This window comes from Rattus norvegicus, chromosome 1, assembly GCF_036323735.1.
Source record: "Rattus norvegicus strain BN/NHsdMcwi chromosome 1, GRCr8, whole genome shotgun sequence".
Taxonomy (NCBI): Eukaryota; Metazoa; Chordata; class Mammalia; order Rodentia; family Muridae; genus Rattus; species Rattus norvegicus.
In genome coordinates, this window is record NC_086019.1 from 30950923 (window position 1) to 30973665 (window position 22743).

The 22743-nt window shown below is 48.7% G+C and overlaps 1 protein-coding gene across 3 annotated transcripts in view; it reads right to left on the reverse strand.

Moving 5' to 3' along the window:
- Positions 1-2292: 2292 nt before the first annotated feature.
- The window catches only part of Slc9a3 (solute carrier family 9 member A3), a 42995-nt gene continuing 22544 nt past the window's right edge, over positions 2293-22743 (reverse strand). Inside the window, exons 2-17 of one of the 3 annotated variants that reach the window (NM_012654.3) lie at positions 18160-18462; positions 16822-16982; positions 14439-14517; positions 13699-13876; positions 12649-12869; positions 12082-12284; positions 11499-11588; positions 11317-11387; positions 10098-10227; positions 8859-8974; positions 8214-8343; positions 7825-8001; positions 7579-7651; positions 6739-6846; positions 6103-6352; positions 2294-4904 (exon numbers count right to left, since the gene is read on the reverse strand). In NM_012654.3, the coding sequence (NP_036786.2) occupies positions 4901-4904; positions 6103-6352; positions 6739-6846; positions 7579-7651; positions 7825-8001; positions 8214-8343; positions 8859-8974; positions 10098-10227; positions 11317-11387; positions 11499-11588; positions 12082-12284; positions 12649-12869; positions 13699-13876; positions 14439-14517; positions 16822-16982; positions 18160-18462 (2294 nt within the window). In that variant the 3' untranslated portion in view covers positions 2294-4900. Of the gene's footprint in view, positions 6353-6738; positions 6847-7578; positions 7652-7824; positions 8002-8213; positions 8344-8858; positions 8975-10097; positions 10228-11316; positions 11388-11498; positions 11589-12081; positions 12285-12648; positions 12870-13698; positions 13877-14438; positions 14518-16821; positions 16983-18159; positions 18463-22743 lie in introns of all 3 variants that reach the window. The other 2 variants (XM_039100846.2, NM_001414040.1) reach the window with 2 other exon arrangements.

Genomic DNA, 22743 nt, shown 5'->3' on the forward strand with positions numbered 1-22743 from the left:
ACAGATGGTTGTCCTCTTATTCCAAAGCTCCAGGGACTACCTTAAACCAAACAGGGTTGGAGGGCCTGGTAGGGGCTACCCTATTGCCTAGGCTGTGTACCACATGGCCACCCTCGAATGTGTAGACTGTAGAATATTTTCTCTCTACCCTTGATGGCAGTGTTAACATTCTGCTTTTATTTCATTCTTTAAAAGTATTTTAAAAAAATACAAATAACCCCTTTTCTAAATGGAACTAAGTAAAAATTCCTCTGGGACTCAGAAGAAACATGAATTTCCTAGAGGACATACCTGGCTGCTATTGTTTTGATCCAGGCAGTGCTCTTTAGATGTGCACTGAGAAGTATTGACAGATAGCAATGACCCTTGTAGTGACAAAAGATGCTTGTGTCTCCACTGAGGTTTCTCACTGTAGGCTGCTGCTGCTGGGCATGTAGGATGGACATTAAAATGACCACTGGATGCCCATGTGGTTAAGCCCATTTGGCTCTCAGGCCTTAGAGGTCAACAGAAGACAGAGGAAATCATATCTGTGACCAGTGGGTATTAGAATCATGGAGACAGGATAGGAATTGTTAGAAGTCAAGGGGTTGTACTAGGCTATGTTTTAGTGGGTAGACAGTGTCCAATGAGATACAAGGAAACCGTGGCCAAGAACCTCTTTAGAGGACACTATTGTATAAGATTGGCTAGGCTATTCCAGTATGTGGGTTGTGGCTGCGTAGACCAGAGTTTATAGTGTCTGCTTCCTGCACAGGGATATATGGCTGCCATTTGTCAGACAGGCAAGCGTTTTGAGAGAGAACATTAACCAGGTATTGATTCCATGAAATGATCTGTTAGCCATGAAAAGGTGTCTTCCACATCAGCAAAGTCCCTTGATTGTTGACTGTCTTAGTCACAGATTCTTTTGCTGTGATGAGACACCATGACCAAGGCAACTACTATAAAAGAAAGTATTTAACTGGGGGCTTGCTTACAGTTTAAAGATTTAGTCCATTATCACAATGGAGGGGAGCATAGCAGCATGCAGTCAGGTGCTGGAGCAGTCGCTAAGAGCTGTTCTGTAGGCACAGAGAGAGACAGACAGACTCTGGGCTTGACATGGGCTTTTGAAACTTCAGCGCTCACCCCCACCTCATGACTCAGTTCTCCAATAAGGCCATGCACCATAACCCTTTCCAATAGTTCCACTCCTAACGACCATTCAAGTGTATGAGCCGAGAAGGGCAGTTCTTACTGAAACCACCATAGTGACTTTATTTAGTGGGTCCAGGATGTAGATGTCTCAGGTCATGCTGGATCACCGGTGAGATGGGAAAGCAGCTACGGGATGCCGTTTCATCCCTTCCTCGTGTCTGTTAGTCTGTTAATGCACAGTTCAGGTCGGCAGGTGAGCTCCCTCTAAAGAAGGAAAGCACGGACGCCTGGACACTTACTTGAGTACAGGTTGCCAGAACCAGGCCACCAACAAAGTCTTTTAATGCAGAGTTCGGGGAAAGCTGAACAAGCAGAGCCACACGGGCTCACTTCCTTTCTTATTGCAGTGGAATGAATTGTGACTTCTAAAAGGAAAGATTGAGGTCTTAACCTTAGAACCCTGAATCAGACTTTGGTTTCAAGTAGAATCATTGCAAGTGTGATGGAACTCACACATGAAGTCCCGTGGGAATGCTTGGAGATGCCAGCAGCCCTTAAAACCAAGAAGAGCCTGGAAGGACTCCTCTCCTGACTCCTGGACTTTACCTCTTCCCATAAGGCATGAAGCAGACTTTGTGAGTCATGCTGGGTTCTACTCTACCCGTTATATCTACTTTGAGATGACTGTACCCTCAACGGTTGAGATTCCTCATGTAAACAACCATTGTCTGGGGATTCTGCTTTGATTTGCAGTTTTAAGTAATTTAAAAATGAAAATTAAAAAATGTGTTGCAGGACCTCTAGAACTCATGTTTAACAGGCTGTGCCATACACCCCTGCCTTGCACTGTCCTGACCTCAGCCTTCAGAGACTCCTCCATGCCCTTTCTTGCCGTTCCTTCGTCCTCTCGGCCTTTGCTATCTGTAGCACCTCAGTCACCCTCACAGCCATGGTGGGAGGTATCTGATCTGTCTTATATCCAAGAGGTGCTAAACTGGGGCTTTCCACAGATGTGTCCCAACAGCTTCCCATCCCTAATAGGGTGGCCTCAGGAACAACTCTCTACTTACCTTACTTTTAATGCACGATAAACTGCTCCTCAAATCATCTTGGATAGGATTTTTCATTCATAAATAAAGTTTGCACCCAAAATGCCTTGAAGTGTCTTTAATAGGCATAAACAAGTAGTCACTGCAGCTTTGCTAATGGACTCCTTGTACAGATGCTGCCCAACACATGGGGGCATTTTAAGGCACATTATTCTGAGATCAGAATTAAAGTTCAACTATGATTATGTTCACAACATTAATACACAATTTTAACCACTCAAAATATATTTCTGGTTTTGATGAAGTTCTTTAAATTTCCTTTCATAAAAAGATTATTAATACATAGTATATTGAACACTGTAATAAAATTATTTTCAAGAAAATACAGAAGCGGAAATACAAATTTCCTAAATTTGTATACTTTGTAGTACCACAAAGTAGGTCAAAGTTCAGTATTAAATAAATAGAAATTCTCTCCTAATAAAAAAAAAACTTTTACAATAGTTTTCCTAAGGAAATACATTCATAGGATTTTACATTCTATTGTACAACAATGACAAGAACAAGAGGGTCCTCAACTATGAAATGTAGCCACTGTATGTATCATTTAGGTACAGGAAGTGGGGTTTTGTGAATGAGGCTTTCTTGTCAAGACTGATTCCATATGGCTATGCCCAGTGGTGTAGTTCACACACTCAAAGGACATGGCCTGTGCACAGCTAAAACATGGACAGAGTGTCAAAGGGTTCCACAGATTGATCACCCCCGGCTGCTAGCTTTGGTATCTCTGGGTATCTGGTGCAAGGTGACAGTTGCTGAGGCACTGTCTCGTCACACTTGGCTTCTAATTCTGCAGTGGGAATTGGACCCCATGTCCAGCAGATTGGATGAGGTGTTAAGGCAGTGTCCTGGCACAGAAAGGTCTGAGAAACTTGTCTGCAGAGCAGAGGCTGATAGATGCCTCTCAGAACACCCCGGGTACAGTAGCCAAGCACAGCCTGCCTTGGAAGTACCCCAAATGGCAGCTCCAAATAGTCTGGTGAAATTACTGACCCTGGCATTGTCCAGTGGCTGGACTTCAATTCGGAAAGGGACAAATGCTTCAAGGGCTGTGGAAACCAGATGCTGAGCATCTGATGGCTGAGTGTGAACTAGACAGTCAACAGCATACTGGCAGGCTCAGTTGGGGGGGGGGGCGACACTCTGAAGCAGAATGCAGTATGTTGGGCGAACTTGCTTTGCTTTCACTCCTCCCAGCTCTCTTCCTGTCTACAAATCAACTGCAGCATTAATACAGATTGACAGACTTTCCTGTGACTCCTCTGAAGGTAACTGTCAACCTTGTTCCTGAGACACAGTATTTAGTTTCCTGAGCAGAGACCTGAGTGCTTTGTTTCAGAAGTCTCCAGGAAGTCATTAAGTCCACCTTTAGCCCCATCTCGATCTCCCTGTGGTGCAGGCAAAGTTTCTAGTGAGTTGGAAGCAAAACTCAGGTGACTCTTGAACACTGGACTTCTGAGGAAGTTGATAAGGGCTGAGGGCCCAGCCTCTTACCCCTCCAGAGGGCCAATGTTCTAAGGCGGAGGCCCTGAAGACCTAGGGACAGGACAAAATGTTCAGAGACTGGATTCCTGCATTCCTCTACTCCTGGGTGATGTAGAGCCCTCCTTTGATAGATGCCAGAGCTGGCTATAATTTTGACCAAGGAAGGCTTCCAGTGGGCCACTTCTAGCCCCTAGCCCAGCTTGCCTGGCCATCTGCAGTGTTCCCAACTTAGGGATAGTTCAGGCCGGACACCTTGTTTTTGACGGCAAGGCCCAGGCTGGAAGGGGCTGGACAGGAAAGTCTGAGCTAGAAGAGCCAAATATTTCTGCAGTTGATCATAAGGTGATAGGGCAGTCTGGAGAACTAACTTGGAAGGGGTCAGATAGGGCCACAGGGGTGTATATTCTGGGGACGCACAAAAAACTGCTGCCTATTTAGAATGAGGTTGATTTGGGTGGTGCCACTTCTACAAATCTCAATTTTTGAGACCTTTGTTTGTACCAGCAGTGATTAAGTCCGCTACAGGCCTCTCATGGATCTTTCTCCTCTCAGAATAAGGGTGGCAAACACTAACAAGGGCTCGCCTCTGGGTAGGGGTGGGGAGGCAGCACCACAGAGCCCTAGGAACTGAACCAGGGCAAGAAGACGGCAGGTGGCAATGTGGTATCCTGAGGACACCATATGGATTAAAAGATTCTTCCTAGGGCTAGGCTATGCATTAAAACTCCTAGGGTGCGTTGGACCCTAAGAACACTAGCTGGTTGGGGAGGGGCCACTGAGGGAGACCCTCGGAGCTGGGCCATCGGCCAGGCAGCGATCACAGCGGCGTCTCTTCTTGCTCCAGAGCGTGCAGTGGCAGTTCTGTAGAGCCCGGAAGAGAAGCGAGTTTTAGCAGAGCTGGGCGTCGGCGTGGGCGAGGCTTTTGGAATGAGCGCCTACTGTGTACCCGGCGCGCAGCCGCCGACCGAGCGTGGGCACTGGGTGGGGCCCGGTGCTCTGGCTCTGTCCCAGGAACACCAGAGGCAAAAGTGACAGTCGAAGTGCGCTCAGGTGGGGCGGGGCTTGGGGCACGTGGGTGGGCAAGCCCTGCAGGGAGCAATGGCTGCTGGGCAGCAGCAGATGACTGACGAGACAAGCGTCCAGTAAGTGGTGTGCCAGAGCCTGTATCACCTGTGGGAAGAAAGAGTGTGAATGACTCCCAGTCCAGATCAACACTGACATACAGAAACTTGTACTCGGCCCAAGATTCCCTTCCCCCTGAGTTTGCTGTTCCTCTGTGGCTTGCCCCAAACTAGGTGCCTGACCATAGAAAAGGTACCTCAGAAGGACCCCTAGCCTTTCATACACAATGGGGAATTTTCCGCTATGCACCACTGCAGTTACAAGGCGTTCCAGCCAGTGTCTCTGAACCTTCCTTGGCAGCTGTGCACTGAGCAGCCAGCAGATCTGGATCACTCCCGCTATTCTGACACTTTCAAACCCTGTCATTGATAGCAGTTCCCTCTACAAGGGGTGCACACCCACTCCTGGGTACTACTGCGCTACCCTTGCAACCTATCACAAGCCTCAAGGTACACAAGGCTCTTTCAAAGGGCCAGGCCTTTAATCCCAGTACTCAGGAGGCAAAGGTAGGCATTTTTCTGAGTTCCAAGACAGCCTAGTTTTCAGAGCTAGTTCCAGAACAGCCAGGGCTGCACAGCGAGACCCTGTCGAAAGAGAGGAAGTGGAGGCGAGCCCAGAGGCAGAAGCAAAGAGCAGGTGGAAGAGCGCTGGAACAAACAGGTTTCCTGTTATTACTACAGCATTTCAGAACTGGACTCCTAGGAGAGAATCAGTGGCGCGTGCGTGCGTGCGTGCGTGCGTGCGTGCGTGCGTGCATTGCGTGTGTGTGTTGCGTGCGTGCGTGCGTGCGTGCGTGCATGACCAGGGCTAGCGAGAATCTCCAATTATAAAGGAGCGTGCTTCATTTCATTTCACACTGGACTGATTAAAGGACTCTGTAAATGTCCACTAAATAGAAAACCACTTTCATTTTCATCTGAAATGGGCCTGAGACCTGACCACGGTATACTTCTACGTTGCTCAGGCTAGCCTCAAACCCTTAGTCTTCCTATCTTCTGTAAATACTGCGGTTATAGGCATACACCGTCATGCCAGGCCCTTAAATCCATCTGGATACTACACATTAGCTAGAGAAGCAGACTCAAATGGAAGTCCTCCCAAGAAATATACAGCTGGACAGATGGCCAAGGCAGGGTTTACAGAATGAAGACAGCTGCTGCAAAGTCTGAAAAGGTGCAGGTACTGTAGAGAGGCCTGAAGGCAACAGCTGGGAAGAAAGAAGGCATTGGAGGAAGGAACCAGTTACATGTGTGTGGACTCAGGGGAAGCGGGTTGGAGCTGTTCCTCGGGGCCATCAGCCTGCAGGAAGGAATCCACTGATTTGTTGCTGAGGCGGAATGGAGTCAGGCGGCGGAAGTTGCTGGGAGAGTTGGGAATCTGGACACGGGCCCTCTGGGAGGGCACCACAGTCTCCCCAGGGGACAGCCAGGGTGGCACCCTGGATAGGATGCTTGGGTCCAGATCCTCGTCAGGGGAGAACACAGGATTATCAATTCCTAAGAGAAAGGGCAGCTGGTCAACCTCAAAGAAGCACTCTTGGGGGCAGTAGGAGGCTGGGTAAATAGGCTCTGTACTGGGGGACTGTCAATTCCTCTTGCGGCTACCACCTTCAGGTAACCTTGACGGTCAGACTTATACATCTGACCCTTATCCCACATCTTCCCTCCACATTCGAGACCCCAAAAAACCTAGACAATTTCAACACCTCCCTTCCATCAGGACTGGCCTGTTCTTCCAGATATACTTGCCATCTGCCCTGGGAAGACATCTAGGTGGAGGAGGTTACACCTCTAAAACCGATTCTAAGCCTCCCCAAGCCTTCAATGACCAAACTCACTTAATGCAGCAGGGACATCTCCCCCACTGGCCTCTCCCATCTCACCTGCCCCAGAGTCAGAGGCTACATCTTTGGTGACGCTGGCCAGAAATTCAATGCCTCCACTGATCTCTTCATAGTTGGTGGCCTCCTCAGGCTCTGAAAGTTCCAAATCTAGGTAGCAGAGGAAAGAGAATACTTTTGAGTAAGAATGCCTCAAGTTCTTGATGGCTGTTAGTACACTCTCCCCCACTCACTCCTCCCCACCATGGGTGGTTTTTCTCAGCACTTGGGTAACCCAGGGTCCAAGGGGCTGTAGCCAGTTATGCGAAGGCCGGAACTACTCCTACAGTGCTTCCTTTCGTGACCCAACCACATGTGGTCTTCAGGAAGGTCTATTGGATAGGAATGGCTGGGACCCCAAGGCCTACAATGAAAGGAATGGATGGAGAAAGACCACTTATCTTGAAAGGTGTGTGTGTGTGTGTGTGTGTGTGTGTGTGTGTGTGTGTGTGTGCGTGCGCGTGCTTTCACGAGTGGTGCATGCACATGATCGTGTTTAGTGCCTATGAGGGCCAGAAGAAGGCATTAGATTCCCTCGAACTGGAGTCACAGGTAGCTTAAGTTGCCTTTTATGGGTGCTGGGAACTGAACTTGGGTCCTCTGGAAGAGCAGCAACCACTCTTAGATGCTGAGATGTCTTTCCACCCCATAGTGGGAGTGCTCATCCATGCTTCTGCAGCAGGAGTGTGGGAGAAGGGCACTGAGTGCCTGATCTAGAGGTATCCTACCCCCACCGGCCAAGGGATGCATGGAGGCCCAAGATCAGAATCCCTGTGGGTACAGCCCACAGGTACAGGCAGGAGTCCCTCCTGAATCAAGCACATGCAGAGGAACAGTTCTTACCTTTCTCCTTGATGGTGAAGTTGTGTGCCAGATTCTCCATAGGCAGCTTCCCATTAGGAATGCTGCTATTCCTCTGTGGACAAGTATGAGCTCTTACAGATGCGCCCAGACCCAGGCCCCTAACTTGCAGGGACTTGGCCTCTGCCCTGGTGAAGGGCAGTTCACCTGGCAGCTTGCCTGGCCAGCAGGACCCCTTCCTGCTACTCAGCAGCCCACCCTACCACCACTGGCCCCGCCCTCCCTCACCCGCTTCTGTGCGCGCTCCCTCTTATATAGCTTGGCTGCCTTCTTGTTCTGGTTGATGCCCAGCTTAGCCGACTTAAAGGACTCCAGGCGCTTCCGCATGGTCCTGTGGAAGATCTCCTTGTCCTGCTTCTCATCCTCATTGGGTGTGAGCTCGTGCCGACTGTAGAGATGCTTGTACTATGGGAACAACTGGCAGTCAGCTGGGCCTGTATGGCCCAGGTAGGTCACAACATCTGTAGCCCATCCCTGCAGGCCCCTTGTCTGAGAAGAAGGCAGACATCGCTGTAGGTGTGGGGGCCGGGTTCCACTAGCCACCTCTCATGAGGGGATGACAAAGGCTTACTCTGTGGGATAGGAGGGCTCTGGATGGCTCATCCCATGGTACTCACCTCCTGCCGAGGCTTGTAGAGGTACTGCTGCAACGTGTGGTGGGTGACCATGTCCTCGGTGTCACGGATGCTCCTCCGCCTCTGTTCCAAGGACTGCATGTCCAGGCATACAGCACTGACATTTTCCCTCCTGCATGGATCAACACTGAGCCCAGGGGAATAGCTACACGGAAGTCCTGCCTAGGTACTTCATAGTCCCTTCTGGCCTCAGGACTGCTTGGATGGTCTCCCAGAGTACCTTCTAGACTTCTGTGTAAGGTTGAACCCTCTACAGCCCAACTGTGAGTCTTGAGGTCCACAGCCTCTCCTAAGCACTAGAATAGCCACCATCATAAAAACTGACCATTAGCTGCCCAGGGCTGAAGGGTGTGAAATGCTGGACCAGGTCAGGCATCTGCCACTCTCCTTTCCTGCCCTCTTCTTTCTCTCTAATCTCCGTGCTTCACAAACACAGTCCTGCTGACTGCTGAATAAAGGAGTGCTTTCACAGACGGGGATGCTGGCACCTTTCTGTTCCCTTCTCCTACCCTGGTCTACTTATACTTTCCTGACCCAATTGCCTTGGGCCCTATAGGAGGCTTAGGGGGTCATAAGGGTTTTTAAGGAGTACACTTTCCCGGGGAAGTTTATAAACTGGTCACATACAAGAAATAGGAGACGGATGCCTCCACTGTAGATGGGCGGGGTGTGCTGAAGTCCACATTGACCATATTGTCCGTACTTGGGGAGCGAATGAAGGCCAGGGACCCACGGCGCTCTCCCTATGAGGAGGACATAGACTCGTTAGCATTCAAGGATGACCTTTAGGTGGCACCTGCCATGTAGAAGTCAGAAGATCCTGTGACCAAGCTCAAGGGCCTGTGGGCTCTGGCAGGCAGCGGTAGAGCCCAAGGAAGATCAGTCTTCCTGGGACCCTGTCCAGTGCTCCCTAGACACTTTGAAGCTCAGCAAGGGCCAACAGACAAAGTAAGAGCTGGGATAGGTCCGTGTAGAGGTTATCAAAGCCTCACTTGAGAGGAGCAGAGCTAAAAGTTGAGCAGGAAAAAAACAAAAAACAGTAGGTAGAAACAGAATCTCTTAAAGGACACAAAAATATCTAGGGTATACCACCCCAGCTTGAAGGTTAGGAGGTGGTTTTCGTCCCTATCAGAGTCTCTGAGTGGCAATGGCCTTGGGTCATGTGGTGCATAATTGGGACATATGTCTATTAATAAAGGATGCCATGGAGCCCAAACAGGAGTGGATGGGTCATGAGTGCATTGGCCACAAGACAGTCACATGTGTGTTATAGAAGGATTTAATATGAATGTGTAAAACATGTATGTCTATGTTGTATCTATGCATACATGTGTTCATGACTACACACGTATGTATATATGTATGTATTAGTTTACATGTAGATGGATATATGTGTGTTCATATATGTAAATGTGAGCATTACTATACATTTGGGTGTGCATGTATCAGCTATGTCTTCTGAATGTACAAGTGAGTCAGTAGAAAACGTCTGCCAACTTATTTCTGAGTACACTGTACACGTGTGAATAGGTGGAGGACCTGGGCCCATCCCCCATTTCCCAACACCTGTCATTCTTTTTAGGGAAAATGCAGGCATTCATGCTCCTCTAGAGCTCAGTCTCCATGATCAGGAGCATTTGGTTTTAGTTGCTGTACCTACACCTCTGATTCTTGAGTGGCAGGAAACTCCGACATACGCTGTTCCTAGAGTACAACTCCACAATTCACAAGAGCATTGTGGTGAGCCATTCAAGCATAGCTCACAAGGGTCACCCATCCCTGCCCTCACCCTATGCCCTAGACTGCATCTGTTGTCTTACTTCAACCCTCAACTTCAGCAGAGTGATATACGGGATATTCTAGTACCTCGGCCACATAGCTAATGGCATCCTTCAAATTCAGCTCATGGAAAACATTCAGGATCCGATCTCGAGATTTTTGAGCAGATCTTCTCATGAGGACTTTGCTGAGGAACTTCCTATCAAAATTGGACCACCTGGGGGACAAAAGATCACATCAGCACTGGGAGTCTGGGGCTGTCTGCCCCACATAGATTAGAATGAGGTCAGAACAGGCAAATGCCTTTCAGAGCTAGTCAACATGGACCATCCTTTTCTCCCTCCTGGATTTTATCTATTGTAACAATCTGAAAGTGAGTTTTAAAGTGAGAGGCTGTCATGCCACCTCAGGTCTCATCCTTTGCTTTCTCCTGTTTTTTTTTTAGCAGTGGCCGGCAGTGGAACTATATGCCTTTTTTTTTTTTTAAGTAACCAAATGGCCAGGTTTCCAAGTGGCCATCTGACTTTCCAAGTGCTGAGAGGTCAGGGCCAAGACTGAGACAGCAGCAGCCATTTTTCCAACTTTCGAAGACAATGCTGCCTAGGGTGTGTTGCTCAAGTTAACTCTGTGCTTTCACATGGACTCCAAGTAATTATCTCAAAACAAATACTAACAAGGGTGAGACAAGTGTTTCCATCATATAACTGCAAGTATCGCTTTATGTTACAGTAAAATACAAATGAGTGATTCCTGTCTCATAAACAAGATAATTTTAAATACTAACATACCTTTCACCTGTTAATAAAACAGGGGAGTGATTTATTTTCCTCGTTTTTAATTCCTACGTGATTTAAGTTTAGCATTAATTGGTCAGTAAAAGGACATCTCTCTATATGCCTGGGAAGATCATCGGGAATAAGATTCCGGTCCCCGTTTTGATGGATGCTCTATCCTCTTTGTTAGCATTAACTTTGTTTTTCGACTGCCTGCACCTGGAAGTGTAGTGTACATTTAAGCCTGGGAATGGGGGTTCATGCAACATGACAAAGTGTCCATATGTTGTTCATATGTTCATCCTTCTCCCCAGTAGAACTTCAGGGGCAGTGTCGAACCCAGACAATTTGTCTCTGGATCTTTTAAATGGAGAGGTCCTCCAGAAATTGTGTTTTGTGGTTCTTGAACTGTAGTATCATATTGCTATGGCTTCCAATGTTCTTAGTGGCCCTCTCTGCACCTATGGAACCCATTGTTCTATATTTGAGGGGTCATGGGTAGAAGGGGGGATGTTATGACTTAGGCTACTTACTTATCTCTGAGGTAATTGTGTCCAATTTGTCCTGAGATGTCCTCAATGGCTGAGAGGATGTGGTCGAAAGCCTTTCAGAGGAAAAAAACTTAACAGGCCATCATTCCTCCCCTGCAGCCTACCCCAGACCTTGTCTTCCCAGACCATGTCTTCCCAGACTGAGCCCTCAGACCTCTCCCTACCCGGCCATGCAGCTTCTCGTTGAGCTTCGGCTCACGCTGCTCGCTCCTCTTCACCTTCAGCCACTGCACCAGGGGCTTAATGGTCAGGCCCTGAAAGACAGCCTCACTAATTCTGGTGCCAGGCAGGATCACCAACCCCTGCATCCCCCAGGGTCCTCTGTGCCCGAAACCAGACAGACACTAGATCTCTTCTCCCACTGTACACAGTCCAAGGACCCAGGAATCCATTGGCACTGCCCCAAAGTCCCTGTGCTGTGGATGTCTAATGGACATAAGAACTTCCAGTGGTCACTTTGTCCAGCCAGATGCAAAGGGCCCAATCAATCAGCATTGCAGACATAACTAGGTCTGCTCTCATCAGTCCTAGCCAGGAAGTGGTACTTGACAAATTGTGCTATGTCCCCTGTGGGGCCACATGAAAACCTACAAAATGCTCCTAATTACTAAAATTACAAAAACCAATTAAAGCGTGGAATCTGGAAACAATCAGCCTACAAGGTTGAGCCCTGTGGCACCAGCTGCTCTTAGGTGGGATCAAAGTTTGGACACCCCAAGGCAGGGCCCCGGGCAAGCGGAGCCACACCTGAAAGATGACTGTGAAGAAGACCACAATGAGAGTGGTGCTGACAAACAGGTTTTTCTCCTTGACTTTTTTCTCATCCAGAAGTACCACCAAGGCATAGGCCACTGCCCCACGCAGGCCACCGTAGGACATGACCACCTGGTCAATGGTCTCTAGCTGCACCATGCGGTAGCGATTCAGGATCCAGGTCTGCAGAACAACACCTGTAGCAAGGGGTCACTCAGCTCCGTGGCTACTTCCCCTCAAGGCCACCCCTCAGGATTCCCTAAAACCTTTTGCCCCTCTGTCCCTCGCTGACTGCGAAGGATGGACAGTGGCTTTATCCCAAGGATACTATTAGTCAGGCCCTCTGTAGGATGAGGCAATAATGTTGCTCTCACCCCAGCTCCCAGTTCCCATTCCTTGGCCTCTTGGTGCCGCCGTGATCCCCATGCTTCTCCTGGAAACATCTTAGCCTTTATGGAGATCAGTGGTTGGATTTATTACTGAGCCACCCTGGGCGGGGGGCAAATCTGTGATCTAAACTAAGGGAGTCTAGACACTACCATGAGCGCTCCTAGCCCTTACCAATGGCTCGGTATACAGAAATGAAGACCAGTGTCAGCAACACAAAAGCTGTGTTCCATGTCCAGATGACGGGGTCCACAGCCGAGATGCCCAGGAACATGAAGATAATGGTCTCTGCTCCACTTGCCAGCATCTTCATAGTGTAGCGCACGGTGGTGGCCGACTGCTCTGAGATGTTGGCCTTCACGTACTTCTGACAGCAGATGCCACAAAAGGTGATGCTGGGGGAAGAGCAGTGTGAGGTTTCCCTGCCTCAATTCAAGCAGGCTGATCCTACAGACCAGATCTTTCCAGACCCAGCTCCCGCCATCTCCAGTCTCTCTGGTGGCATTGCAGGCCTCTACATCCCAGCAGCTGTAATCTACAATGGCCAGTCCTATGTTGTATGGACCCCGTTCTTCCAAAGGATTAATACCCTGAGCTGGACCTACCCAGCTCCTTCCATACTCCAAGACTAGATATGGAGTTTTGAGAAGGGAACGGCCTTCACACGCAGCCATGAGGGCCTGTTGGTAGCTAGTTGGTGACCAGGTAATGATAATAGCCATTGAAGAAGCTTGGGGCCAACTTTGGTGTCAGGAGGCTCCAGCCTGAGTGGGAGGTAGCATGCCAGCAGAGGCTGGGATAGGGTTTCTGGACAGATCATTCTTCAAACATAAGCCATATCGCACACTTACTATGTCTTCTCAGTAGGCACCTATCTAGCCTAGAGTAATTCTGAAAACTTATTAACTTCTTAAAATTAAAAAAAAATAGATTGACTTCTTTGCCTCTGTCAATGAATTTCTAAACAACTATGAAAGCCATGGAGGTGGCAGCTACAAAATGGCTTGAAATTTGTGCTCCAAGGAGGAGACAGCAGGCATTGACCAGGCTCATCCTGACAGCCCCTTCACCAGGAATGATGGCAAAGAGCCCAAGATACCCTTTGCACACAGTGGCACCTTCTGCCAGGCTTTGAATGCAGGGGACGTCTGACACATCACCATTTAGAAAGCCACCTACCCAGCCCAGCCAAGAGCAGAGGGTTGTCTCTTGAGGGGGACTTACGCCAGGATGGCTGACAAGGACAGCATCTCGGAGGTCAGATAGGACAGGTAGGAAATGACAAAGACGAAGCCAGGCTCGATGATACGCACATGCTTGGTGAAACGAGTCACCAAGGACAGCAGGAAGGCGAAGATGACACCCACCAGAGTGCCCCCCAGGCTCACCACGAAGAAGGACACTGTGAGAGAAAGGAATGAACGGTCCTTTGTGGCTGGTGATGTGAGTGAGGCTGACCAGGTTGGCTACTCATTCCTCACAGAAGGCTCCTGCAACTGCTCATAGCAATGCTGAAAGTTTAGGAAGTGAGGCAACTTGGTTCTCTATGGATAGAGTGTCTGGTCTCCAAGTGTAGTGCAGGAGGTAGAGGACAGAAGCATGGTATGCAGGAGACAGGTCCCCATGGTAGGAGGCACTGACTTGACGTCCCTGCAGGGCTGGGTCAGTAGCAAGGTCTGAACCCTATGTCCTTATACACTGTCCATCTGGCCTTGCCTAGGGAGACTTGGGTTGTTTGTCCATATCCCTTCCCAGGAGAATACACAGGATCACCCAGGGCCTGATCACAGTATTCCTGTGCTGTTCTGGGAAAAGAACTCAGCATGGTAAGTAACCTGAGCATAGGCTGGAGACCCCAGTATAGGAGGGACCCTAGGGACTCCATTCCAGAGATGAGACAAGTGTCTGTGCTCTTTGACTACTAGATCTAAGACAGGCCAGGCAGGAACACCCCCTGTACATACCTATGCCTTTCACACAGTCCACGCCAGTCACTGCATCACCACCCAGCGTCACGAAAGACTCAAACACATTGTACAAGACCTAAGGGTACAGAAGACAGGAACATATCTGGTCAGCTCTGCACCCACACTGACCACTCTCTGTCCAGATCTCCTCTTTTCTAGGTTCGGGCCCCAGAGTTGACACCTGAAGCAGTTAAAAACACTTATAAAGTGAGCACAAGTTAGCAATCGTCAACAGGAAAGGATCCGTAGAAATAGCAGACAAGTGAGTGTCCCAGAACCAGGGAAACACGTACAATCTCTGAGTCTTGTTCTGTGTTCTTGTAGACATGTTCAAGAAACATTGAGGCAGCTGTGCAGACGGGTTAGGACTGTCACTAAGCACTGAGCCCTCGTCAAGGCCCCTGGAGGGTCGTACTTCATTATGAGGAAGGAAGTGGGAAAGGCATAAACCATGAGGGCATGAGGGAACCCTTGGTCCACAGGAAGCTCACCAAACTACACACAGGGAAGTCGTCAGGTCTACAGTGGCTCAGGAAGGCTGAGGGCTACTTTCTGAGTTTCAGACTAGGTCTCAAATGGGCCCAAAGGGTCTCGTACACACAGAAATCTGATACAAGGCACCCTGTGGTTCTACTACACTTCAAGGGAGCATAAGACTTGGGGAATTTCTTCAGAACCACAGGCAGTTTCAGAGGGCAGAAGAAACCAAACACACTTCCTCGGGTGTCAGCTGAGTGCTCGGGGCCCATTCTTACCAGCTAATCCTCATCTCCTCCCACCGACGTGTAGTCCATGTGGGGACAGGTTTCGAAATTTCCACAGGGCTGCACTAAAGCGTCAGTAGTGCTCATGTTTCCTGTACCTGCTTCTCTCTGCCAGGACGAAGGCAACCTCATCTTTGTGGAGACCTTACGCCTACTCCACTGTGTGGGTCAGAGAAGCCATCAGGGAGACGCTGAGTGTGTTCCCTTCACTGACATGGTGAGTCCCGACCAAAAGACCCCAGAACAAAGCTGTTTGGTAGGACGTCTTCAAAGAGTAGCTAAAGTTAAATGTGATCAATAGGATGTGCATAACAATGTATAAGAAAAGGGCAGGTCATAGGCACACAGATGACCATGTGAGCACCCAGGGGGAAGATAGCATCTGTGGGTTGAGGAGAAGGGCCTCCAGAGCCAGCCGCCATGCTTAGCTCTTAGCCTCCAGCCTTCAGCATTGAGACAGTAAACTCTCATCGTTTAAGCCACAGGCTTCTGATTAAAACAGAGACTGAAGGAACACCCATTCAGAGCCTGCCCCACATGTGGCCCATACATATACAGCCACCCAATTAGACAAGATGGATGAAGCAAAGAAGTGCAGGCCAACAGGAGCCGGATGTAGATCTCTCCTGAGAGACACAGCCAGAATACAGCAAATACAGAGGCGAATGCCAGCAGCAAACCACTGAACTGAGAATAGGTCCCCCGTTGAAGGAATCAGAGAAAGGACTGGAAGAGCTTGAAGGGGCTCGAGACCCCATATGTACAACAATACCAAGCAACCAGAGCTTCCAGGGACTAAGCCACTACCTAAAGACTATACATGGACTGACCCTGGACTCTGACCTCATAGGTAGCAATGAATATCCTAGTAAGAGCACCAGTGCAAGGGGAAGCCCTGGGTCCTGCTAAGACTGAACCCCCAGTGAACTAGACTGTTGGGGGGAGGGCGGCAAGGGGGGAGGGTGGGGAGGGGAACACCCATAAGGAAGGGGAGGGGGGAGGGGGATGTTTGCCCGGAAACTGGGAAAGGGAATAACACTCGAAATGTATATAAGAAATACTCAAGTTAATAAAAAAAAAAAAAAGCCACAGGCTTCTGTAGTATTTGTTCTAGTGGGCCCAGCAGATTAATGCAATTGCTGTAAGACTTCATTGTTTGCTTCTTCGTCTGTGTGTTTCTTAGGAAATAGTGGGTAATATCAAGGGTGGGTTCAAAATTATAAACCCTAGCTCTGAGGGATGTGGATATGAGATTTCAACAGGGCAGCATTACTGCCAAAGCGGGTAAAGAATGGGCCTAAGATTGTAAATGAGAGAAATTGGATGAAGCTGAGTTAGGGAGGCAGAAGAAGGTCAAAGCCTGTATCTCCCAACCCCCAAGTCATTCCCCAAGGCTGCTGCACCAATAAAAAGGAACAGGTGGTAGACATACCCTGCAGGAGTTGGACATCTTAGCTTACAAACATGGCTTAAAAGGGAGCCATGTACAGATAATGGCCCTCTTTCTAGCTTATGTGTCTGAGGCACATTGGTAATGACCATTTGGCAAGGTATCCTAGAGCCTCCATGCAAGTGAAATGTTCTGCAGCTACTCCAGGGACCCCAGCATCACTCACCACAGTCACCGCGTCATTAAGCAGTGACTCCCCAAAAACAATGATGAACAGGACTTCATTGACATGGACTTCCTCAAACACAGCCAGCACAGCCACCGGGTCCACAGCTGCAATGAGGCTGCCAAATAGCAGGAAATCCAGGAGGCCGATCTTCAGTTCGCCTGCAGGAGATGTAGACTGTGGGACATGGGGTAGCCACCTGGCTCCTTCCCTCCAAATCCCACATCTCCCAGGTCATTGGAAGATCAGAGGCATCAGGAATAAATGCTAGGCACAACTCTTCCCGGGGCTACCCAGTGACAAAGAGCATCTCAGAGGCTGAAGTTCACAGCTAGATGCCCCAGAATATGTAAGATTACAGTTCCTCCATGTGGTGCTTTTTTTTTTTTAAGCTGCGGTAGTGCTTAAAGCCAAGGAATGAGCTTTAGAAAGTAAGAGCCTCAGGAAACCAAAGTGCCCCAGGCAGTAGAGGGCACTGGACAGGGTGGTCTTGAACCCCATGTGATTACTAAACTCTGCTGCCTCCAGCCAGTACCAGAGCTCTCTGAAGTCTCCATTTAGAAATGGACCACACACTACACTGCTGCACCATATAAGCCCTGGTTAAGAGTAGCACTATTAGGAGGTGTGGTCTTGTTGGAGAAAGTGTGTCATTGTGTAGGTGGACTCTGAGCGCTCCTGGTGCTCAAGCTTTGCCTAGTGTGGAAGACAGCCTCCTCCTGGCTACCATCTGATCGAGATGTAGAACTCGAAACTCTTCCAGTACTGTGTCTGCCTAGATGCTGCCATGTTTCCCACCAAGATGATAAAGAGCTGAACTTCTGAAACTGTAAACGAGCCTCAATTAAGTGTTTCTCACTAGGAGTTGCCTTGGTCATGGTGTCTCTTCACAGCAATAGAAACCCTAACTAAGACCAAAGGCTTAGGTGTTCCTGGGAGGGAACCAAGGTTAACTGAAGTAATTGCTATTATATCTGAGCAGAAACAGCACCAAACTACTCAAGACTTTGAGGTGCTCAAGTCTGTAATTCACTCACGAGGCTAAGAGCATTCAGCTTTTGTCTCCTTCTTCCATGGGGGTTGAACACCACTCTGGCAACTATGATAAGTGTTAGAACAAGTGCCCTTCTGGTCTCTGTGGCCACAAATCTGTTCTGAACATGACACAAAAGCCTTAGCTTACAGATGTCCCAAGGAAGCTAATTAAAGACTGAAACTTTTTACACATAGCAGGCTCTTAAGTAGTCCACAGAGACATTGCCCATGGCCTTGTTTAGCCCATTACTTTGGCTAAACAATGTGACTTGAACTCACCCAGAGGACAATGCTTTGACTTACCCATCAGGCCACTGAGGAAGACACCATAGAGGGACAATCCTGTGGTAGCTGCGTTCCATATAGTGCCAATGACAGCATATAGCAGGATGGTGCCCAGGTTGCCAAAGAAGAGTCGATTGGGCATGAAGTACCCAGCATCCAACACAATAGGGGGCAGCAGGTAGAAGAAGAAGAGTGTGGGTGTGAGTGTGAAGGAGGCGATGTGGTCAGCTGCCCAGACGATGCCGCCCAGCACCAGGCCCAGAACGATGAGCAGAGCACTCTCCGGGACAACACTGGTGACCTTGTGGGACAGATGGAAGACTGTGGGAAGGAAAGAGGATCAGGGAGATCAGGGCCCATAAGGGAACACAATGTTAAAAAAAAAATCTAGAGACAAGGTCCACCAGAGGAATAGGGAGAATCAGGGGGTCAGGACCACCCCCAACAAGAACCCACCCCCCCCATGAGATCCAGGTGGTCACTGGTTTCCTGCAAACTTGAATATCAGGAAGCCAACTAGTTTCCATCTGGGGTTCTGAAGACCCCCATTGTAGACGTTGCTATCAGCAATTGTCAATCTGTGGGTTGCAATCCCCAAAAGACTATCAAAAACATATGTTCATAGAAGCAGAATTAGAGTTATGAAGTAATAACAAAAATACTTTTTTTGTGGTGGTTGGGGGCCACCACAACATGAGGAACAGTATTAAAGGGCCTCAGCATTAGGAAGGTTGAGATCCATTGCACTAGACAGACCTCTACCTAGATACCTGGGGTAATGATCTTTCTGTTTCCCCAGCCACCCACAGTGAATGGTGGACGAGAGCAATGTTGATAGTGACCAGGTCCCTCTAGAAATGAGTGGTTCCCACCCAAAGCTGGGACACAGAGACAGAGCCAGGGCCAAAAGCTGGATAGAACTCAGCCACACCAAGCCAGTGTCGCTACCTTATGGAATCTCCGTGTTCACACAGGGTGATAAAGTATAGGCACTGGATGACAGAATCTCTCACCCTATGATGACTCCACAAGTGGAGGTTACATAGCAATTGAGAGGAAGTGGCCTAAGTTGGGACATACCCCCCCCCACAGGTGGATGCCCTCCAATTTGTCCTGGCAGTTCCTGGTCTGTTCCACTGCAGTTAGCTTTAGGACACCCATACTCCTTGTATTTCCCCATGACCCCTTTGGGGTCCCAGCCATCTAGGAGAAGCTGCTATTCCAGCAAAGTCTCTAAAAACCCAGGCAGAAACTAGTTGGCTTCCTGATAGTCAAGCTTGCAGGAAACCTTTGACCACCTCCTGAAGCCCCTCAGGTTCCTCAGTCTCCTCAGCCACCACCAACTCTGCTAGGACCTTGACAGGTGCTCAGCTCTGCCCTACAGAGAACAGCCATGGATATTGTGTCTGAGTTGGGCTCAAAAGAAAGGTGATCAGAATTCCTATGCTGAGCCTGATTTTAACACGATTGGAATGCTGACAGACTGGGCTACCTTCTTTGGCTTAAGCGATGTTTTGTACAATCAAATTCATTCAACATTGATGACATCTCTGAAATTTAAAAAATGAGGTGTGCGTTCTCCCCACCCTGCATACCCCCACCAACAAACATCCAAGATCCCTCTCAGGCCAGGGTGGTGGTAATCCACAGAAGTATGATCTCAGAAACAGCATTTCCTGGTGGGGCTAATGATACTGGAGCCTGCAGGATGCTTTTGGACCCACCCTTCTGAACTGGATCGCCTTGACAGGGCTCCCTGGCTGGTTTCTCCACAGGTAATTGCAGGGGTTTAGGGATTAGGTGGGCTCCTCCACCCAAGGGGTGGAGATTGCCACTGTCCTTTTAACCATGATGGTCCTGGGCTGCATACAAATGGTGCCTAGGCCCTTTGCAAGCCTGGAGAGAAGCAAGTGTCAGATCAGATTGGCATCTCACAGTTGTCAACCTTCCAGGATTTCACCAGAAATCATCAGCATAAGAGAGACTTTGTCACGTCATTTGTCACTGCCCATAGTCCCTGTTGACTCTGAGCTCCAGGAAGGGTTTAGTTGGCACAGAGAGATGGGTTATGCTCTGAGGATTGGAGGGACTGCCTGCCTGTGCCCCACAGATGACTTCCCCATCCCAGCACACCATACCAACTTGAATCGAGTTTCTCTTCTTTCCTCTGAGGGTTTCCACTGACCGAAGGTACAGTTAGCTGTGAGGCTCACCCTGTAATACTGAAGGCCTAGCAAGACCACAAACGTGACATAATTTCCAGGCCATCCTGGGTGGCTGGGATAAGTTTGTAAGAGAAGGTACCAATTCAGAATGAGGGAAGCGGCTGAAAGAGGGTTGCCAAGGATACTTTCTTGACTCCTCAAGGCCCTGCACAGGGTTATTTGTACCAGGGCCACCAGAAAATATCTGGAAGGTTTGGTGTTGATGGGGTTTACAATACATTTTTCTCATAGATGCTGTCTCTACTCCAGGAGAGACCATGATGTGGATGAGAAGATACTAAATATTGGTTACCCAAAGGGAGCTGAGGACAATTATGTATGGCATTACCGGCTGCACCCAGAAAACTTGCATCCTTGCCCTGAACCTTATGGCCACGGGCACGGGCAGTCCAAGAATCACAGAATGTCAAGTTGGCACCCAACTTAAGACCCCAGACTCAACAGATTCTAAACAATCCTAGGGCTCTGCATTTTTAGACCCAAGGGACTTGTGCTGAGTTCTTGTGGACCCTGGGAGGGCTGTTATGCCACAGGAAGTCTAGGAACCCAAGCCTTGGCATCCCACTTCCCTGAGTCAAGAGAAGATTCCCACTTCCCACTCTTCCCAATGACTATAAACAATTGAGTTCGACTACAAACACTGTGTTCAGAAACGTCTGAAGCCCTTGAGTCCCCAAAGATTTACAGCAATTGTTCCATGACTGTAGCACCTATATGTGTTCTGTTTGTGATTCAGCTTCTTTCTAAAGGATAGGAGCCATGCCTTACCTTGTCTCTATCCTCCAGTCCCACAAGACCCATGTGCCAGGTTCCCAGAAGCTATGTGGCAGCCACAGAGTCCATGTGCATATCTGGCCTTTCTCCACACCCTGAGATGACTCCATTTGGGGGGGGGGGGTTCATTTATGCCATGCCCTGCGCAGAGTCTCAGTCTGAAAGCTGGTGCCCTGTGCCCTTTGGGTCTCTGGAGTGTGGGTTGCTTTGAAGAGCCATGAAAAAGGACCAGAAAAACCTCTGAGCTTTGACCACACCCAAGCTGTGAGGTTGCTTTTTGCTCAGGACTTTGGTCTTTTCCTACACCCTTTCTCTATAGCAGAGACCAAAATACCTCATCTCTGTGGAGTTCCCTTTGACAGTCAAGACTAGGGAAGGTACAAGAACCATTCTTATCTCTGGAACAACAAGGCAAGTCTGCCCTTTAGACACTATCAGCTAATCCCTTCTGTGTGGTTGTTGGTGACTATAAGATCTCAACAACTGGACTCTACATTCATGGTAAACAGGCTAGCTTCCAATCAGCTGCTCTTCCTCAGAAGCAGACCCCAGGAAAATGACCTCTTCATTTTCTCAGAATATTCTCTCTGTGTGGTGTGGACAGGATGAAGACTGCCTCTGTCCTTTGTCATCTTTGTAATAGGACCAACCTTGAACATACACTCCACACATGAAGAAGCCAGAAGAGTGAAGGACTACATATTCTTAGGTCTGAAGTGTCCCCTGGAAAAGTGTCGCTGCCCCCTGCACACCTCATAGTCTAATATCTCACAGAGGACTGACCCCCACTTTCTTCTTACTGTTTGTGGGTGCTGGCCATCTTTTCATTCTTACAGTACTTCTGATCTTGTCTGTGAGATGCCATTTACAGAATTCGATAGCTTCACCACTGGGGTGTTAATCCTTGTCATAAACTGAGCTATAAAGTTCTGATTCATTCTTTGACTGCCCACAGCCATCCTTGATTGGCCACAGCATGCCAATGTAGGCCTTATGAGTCCTGGTCCTACCAAGGCTTGTCTTGATATGTTCTGGGTAATCTATTCCCAGAATATTGAGCGGACATTGCCCCTTGTGCTTCAGGAAGGGCTCAGGCAAGCCTGCTGTGATTATTTTATTTTTAATACCACAAGTTTGCTGTAAAAGGCACATTTCATCCTTAAAATGACCTGAGGACAGATACTAACACGAATGTCCCGTGAATTCCTGTGCTTTTTGTTCCTTCTATTTCCAGGGGGGGGGCTTCCTAAACTCCCACGCAGGTGGCTGATTCTGCATGCTAAAGTTCCCCATGGCCTGGTATAGTGGAGATACTCGCAGTGTTTCTGCAAATGGTCTGAAATGGAGCAGCAGGCACCATACTTGGACTATCCTAGGTTTCCTCTGTACGCTTCTCCCTCTGATCATCTTACTCTCATTGTTAAGTCTCAAGCCTTCCCTCTTGTAGGAAGCTCTCACAGCTTCTTGCTGTTCTTATTTATTTCTCAGTGCTGATGTTGGAGAGCTCATGCACCATTTTCAAAGCTCTGAAAATCCTGTCCAGGTTACCACATCTCAATGAACCCTAGACTTTGTAATCTGCACTCTGCCCCTGTACCTCTTG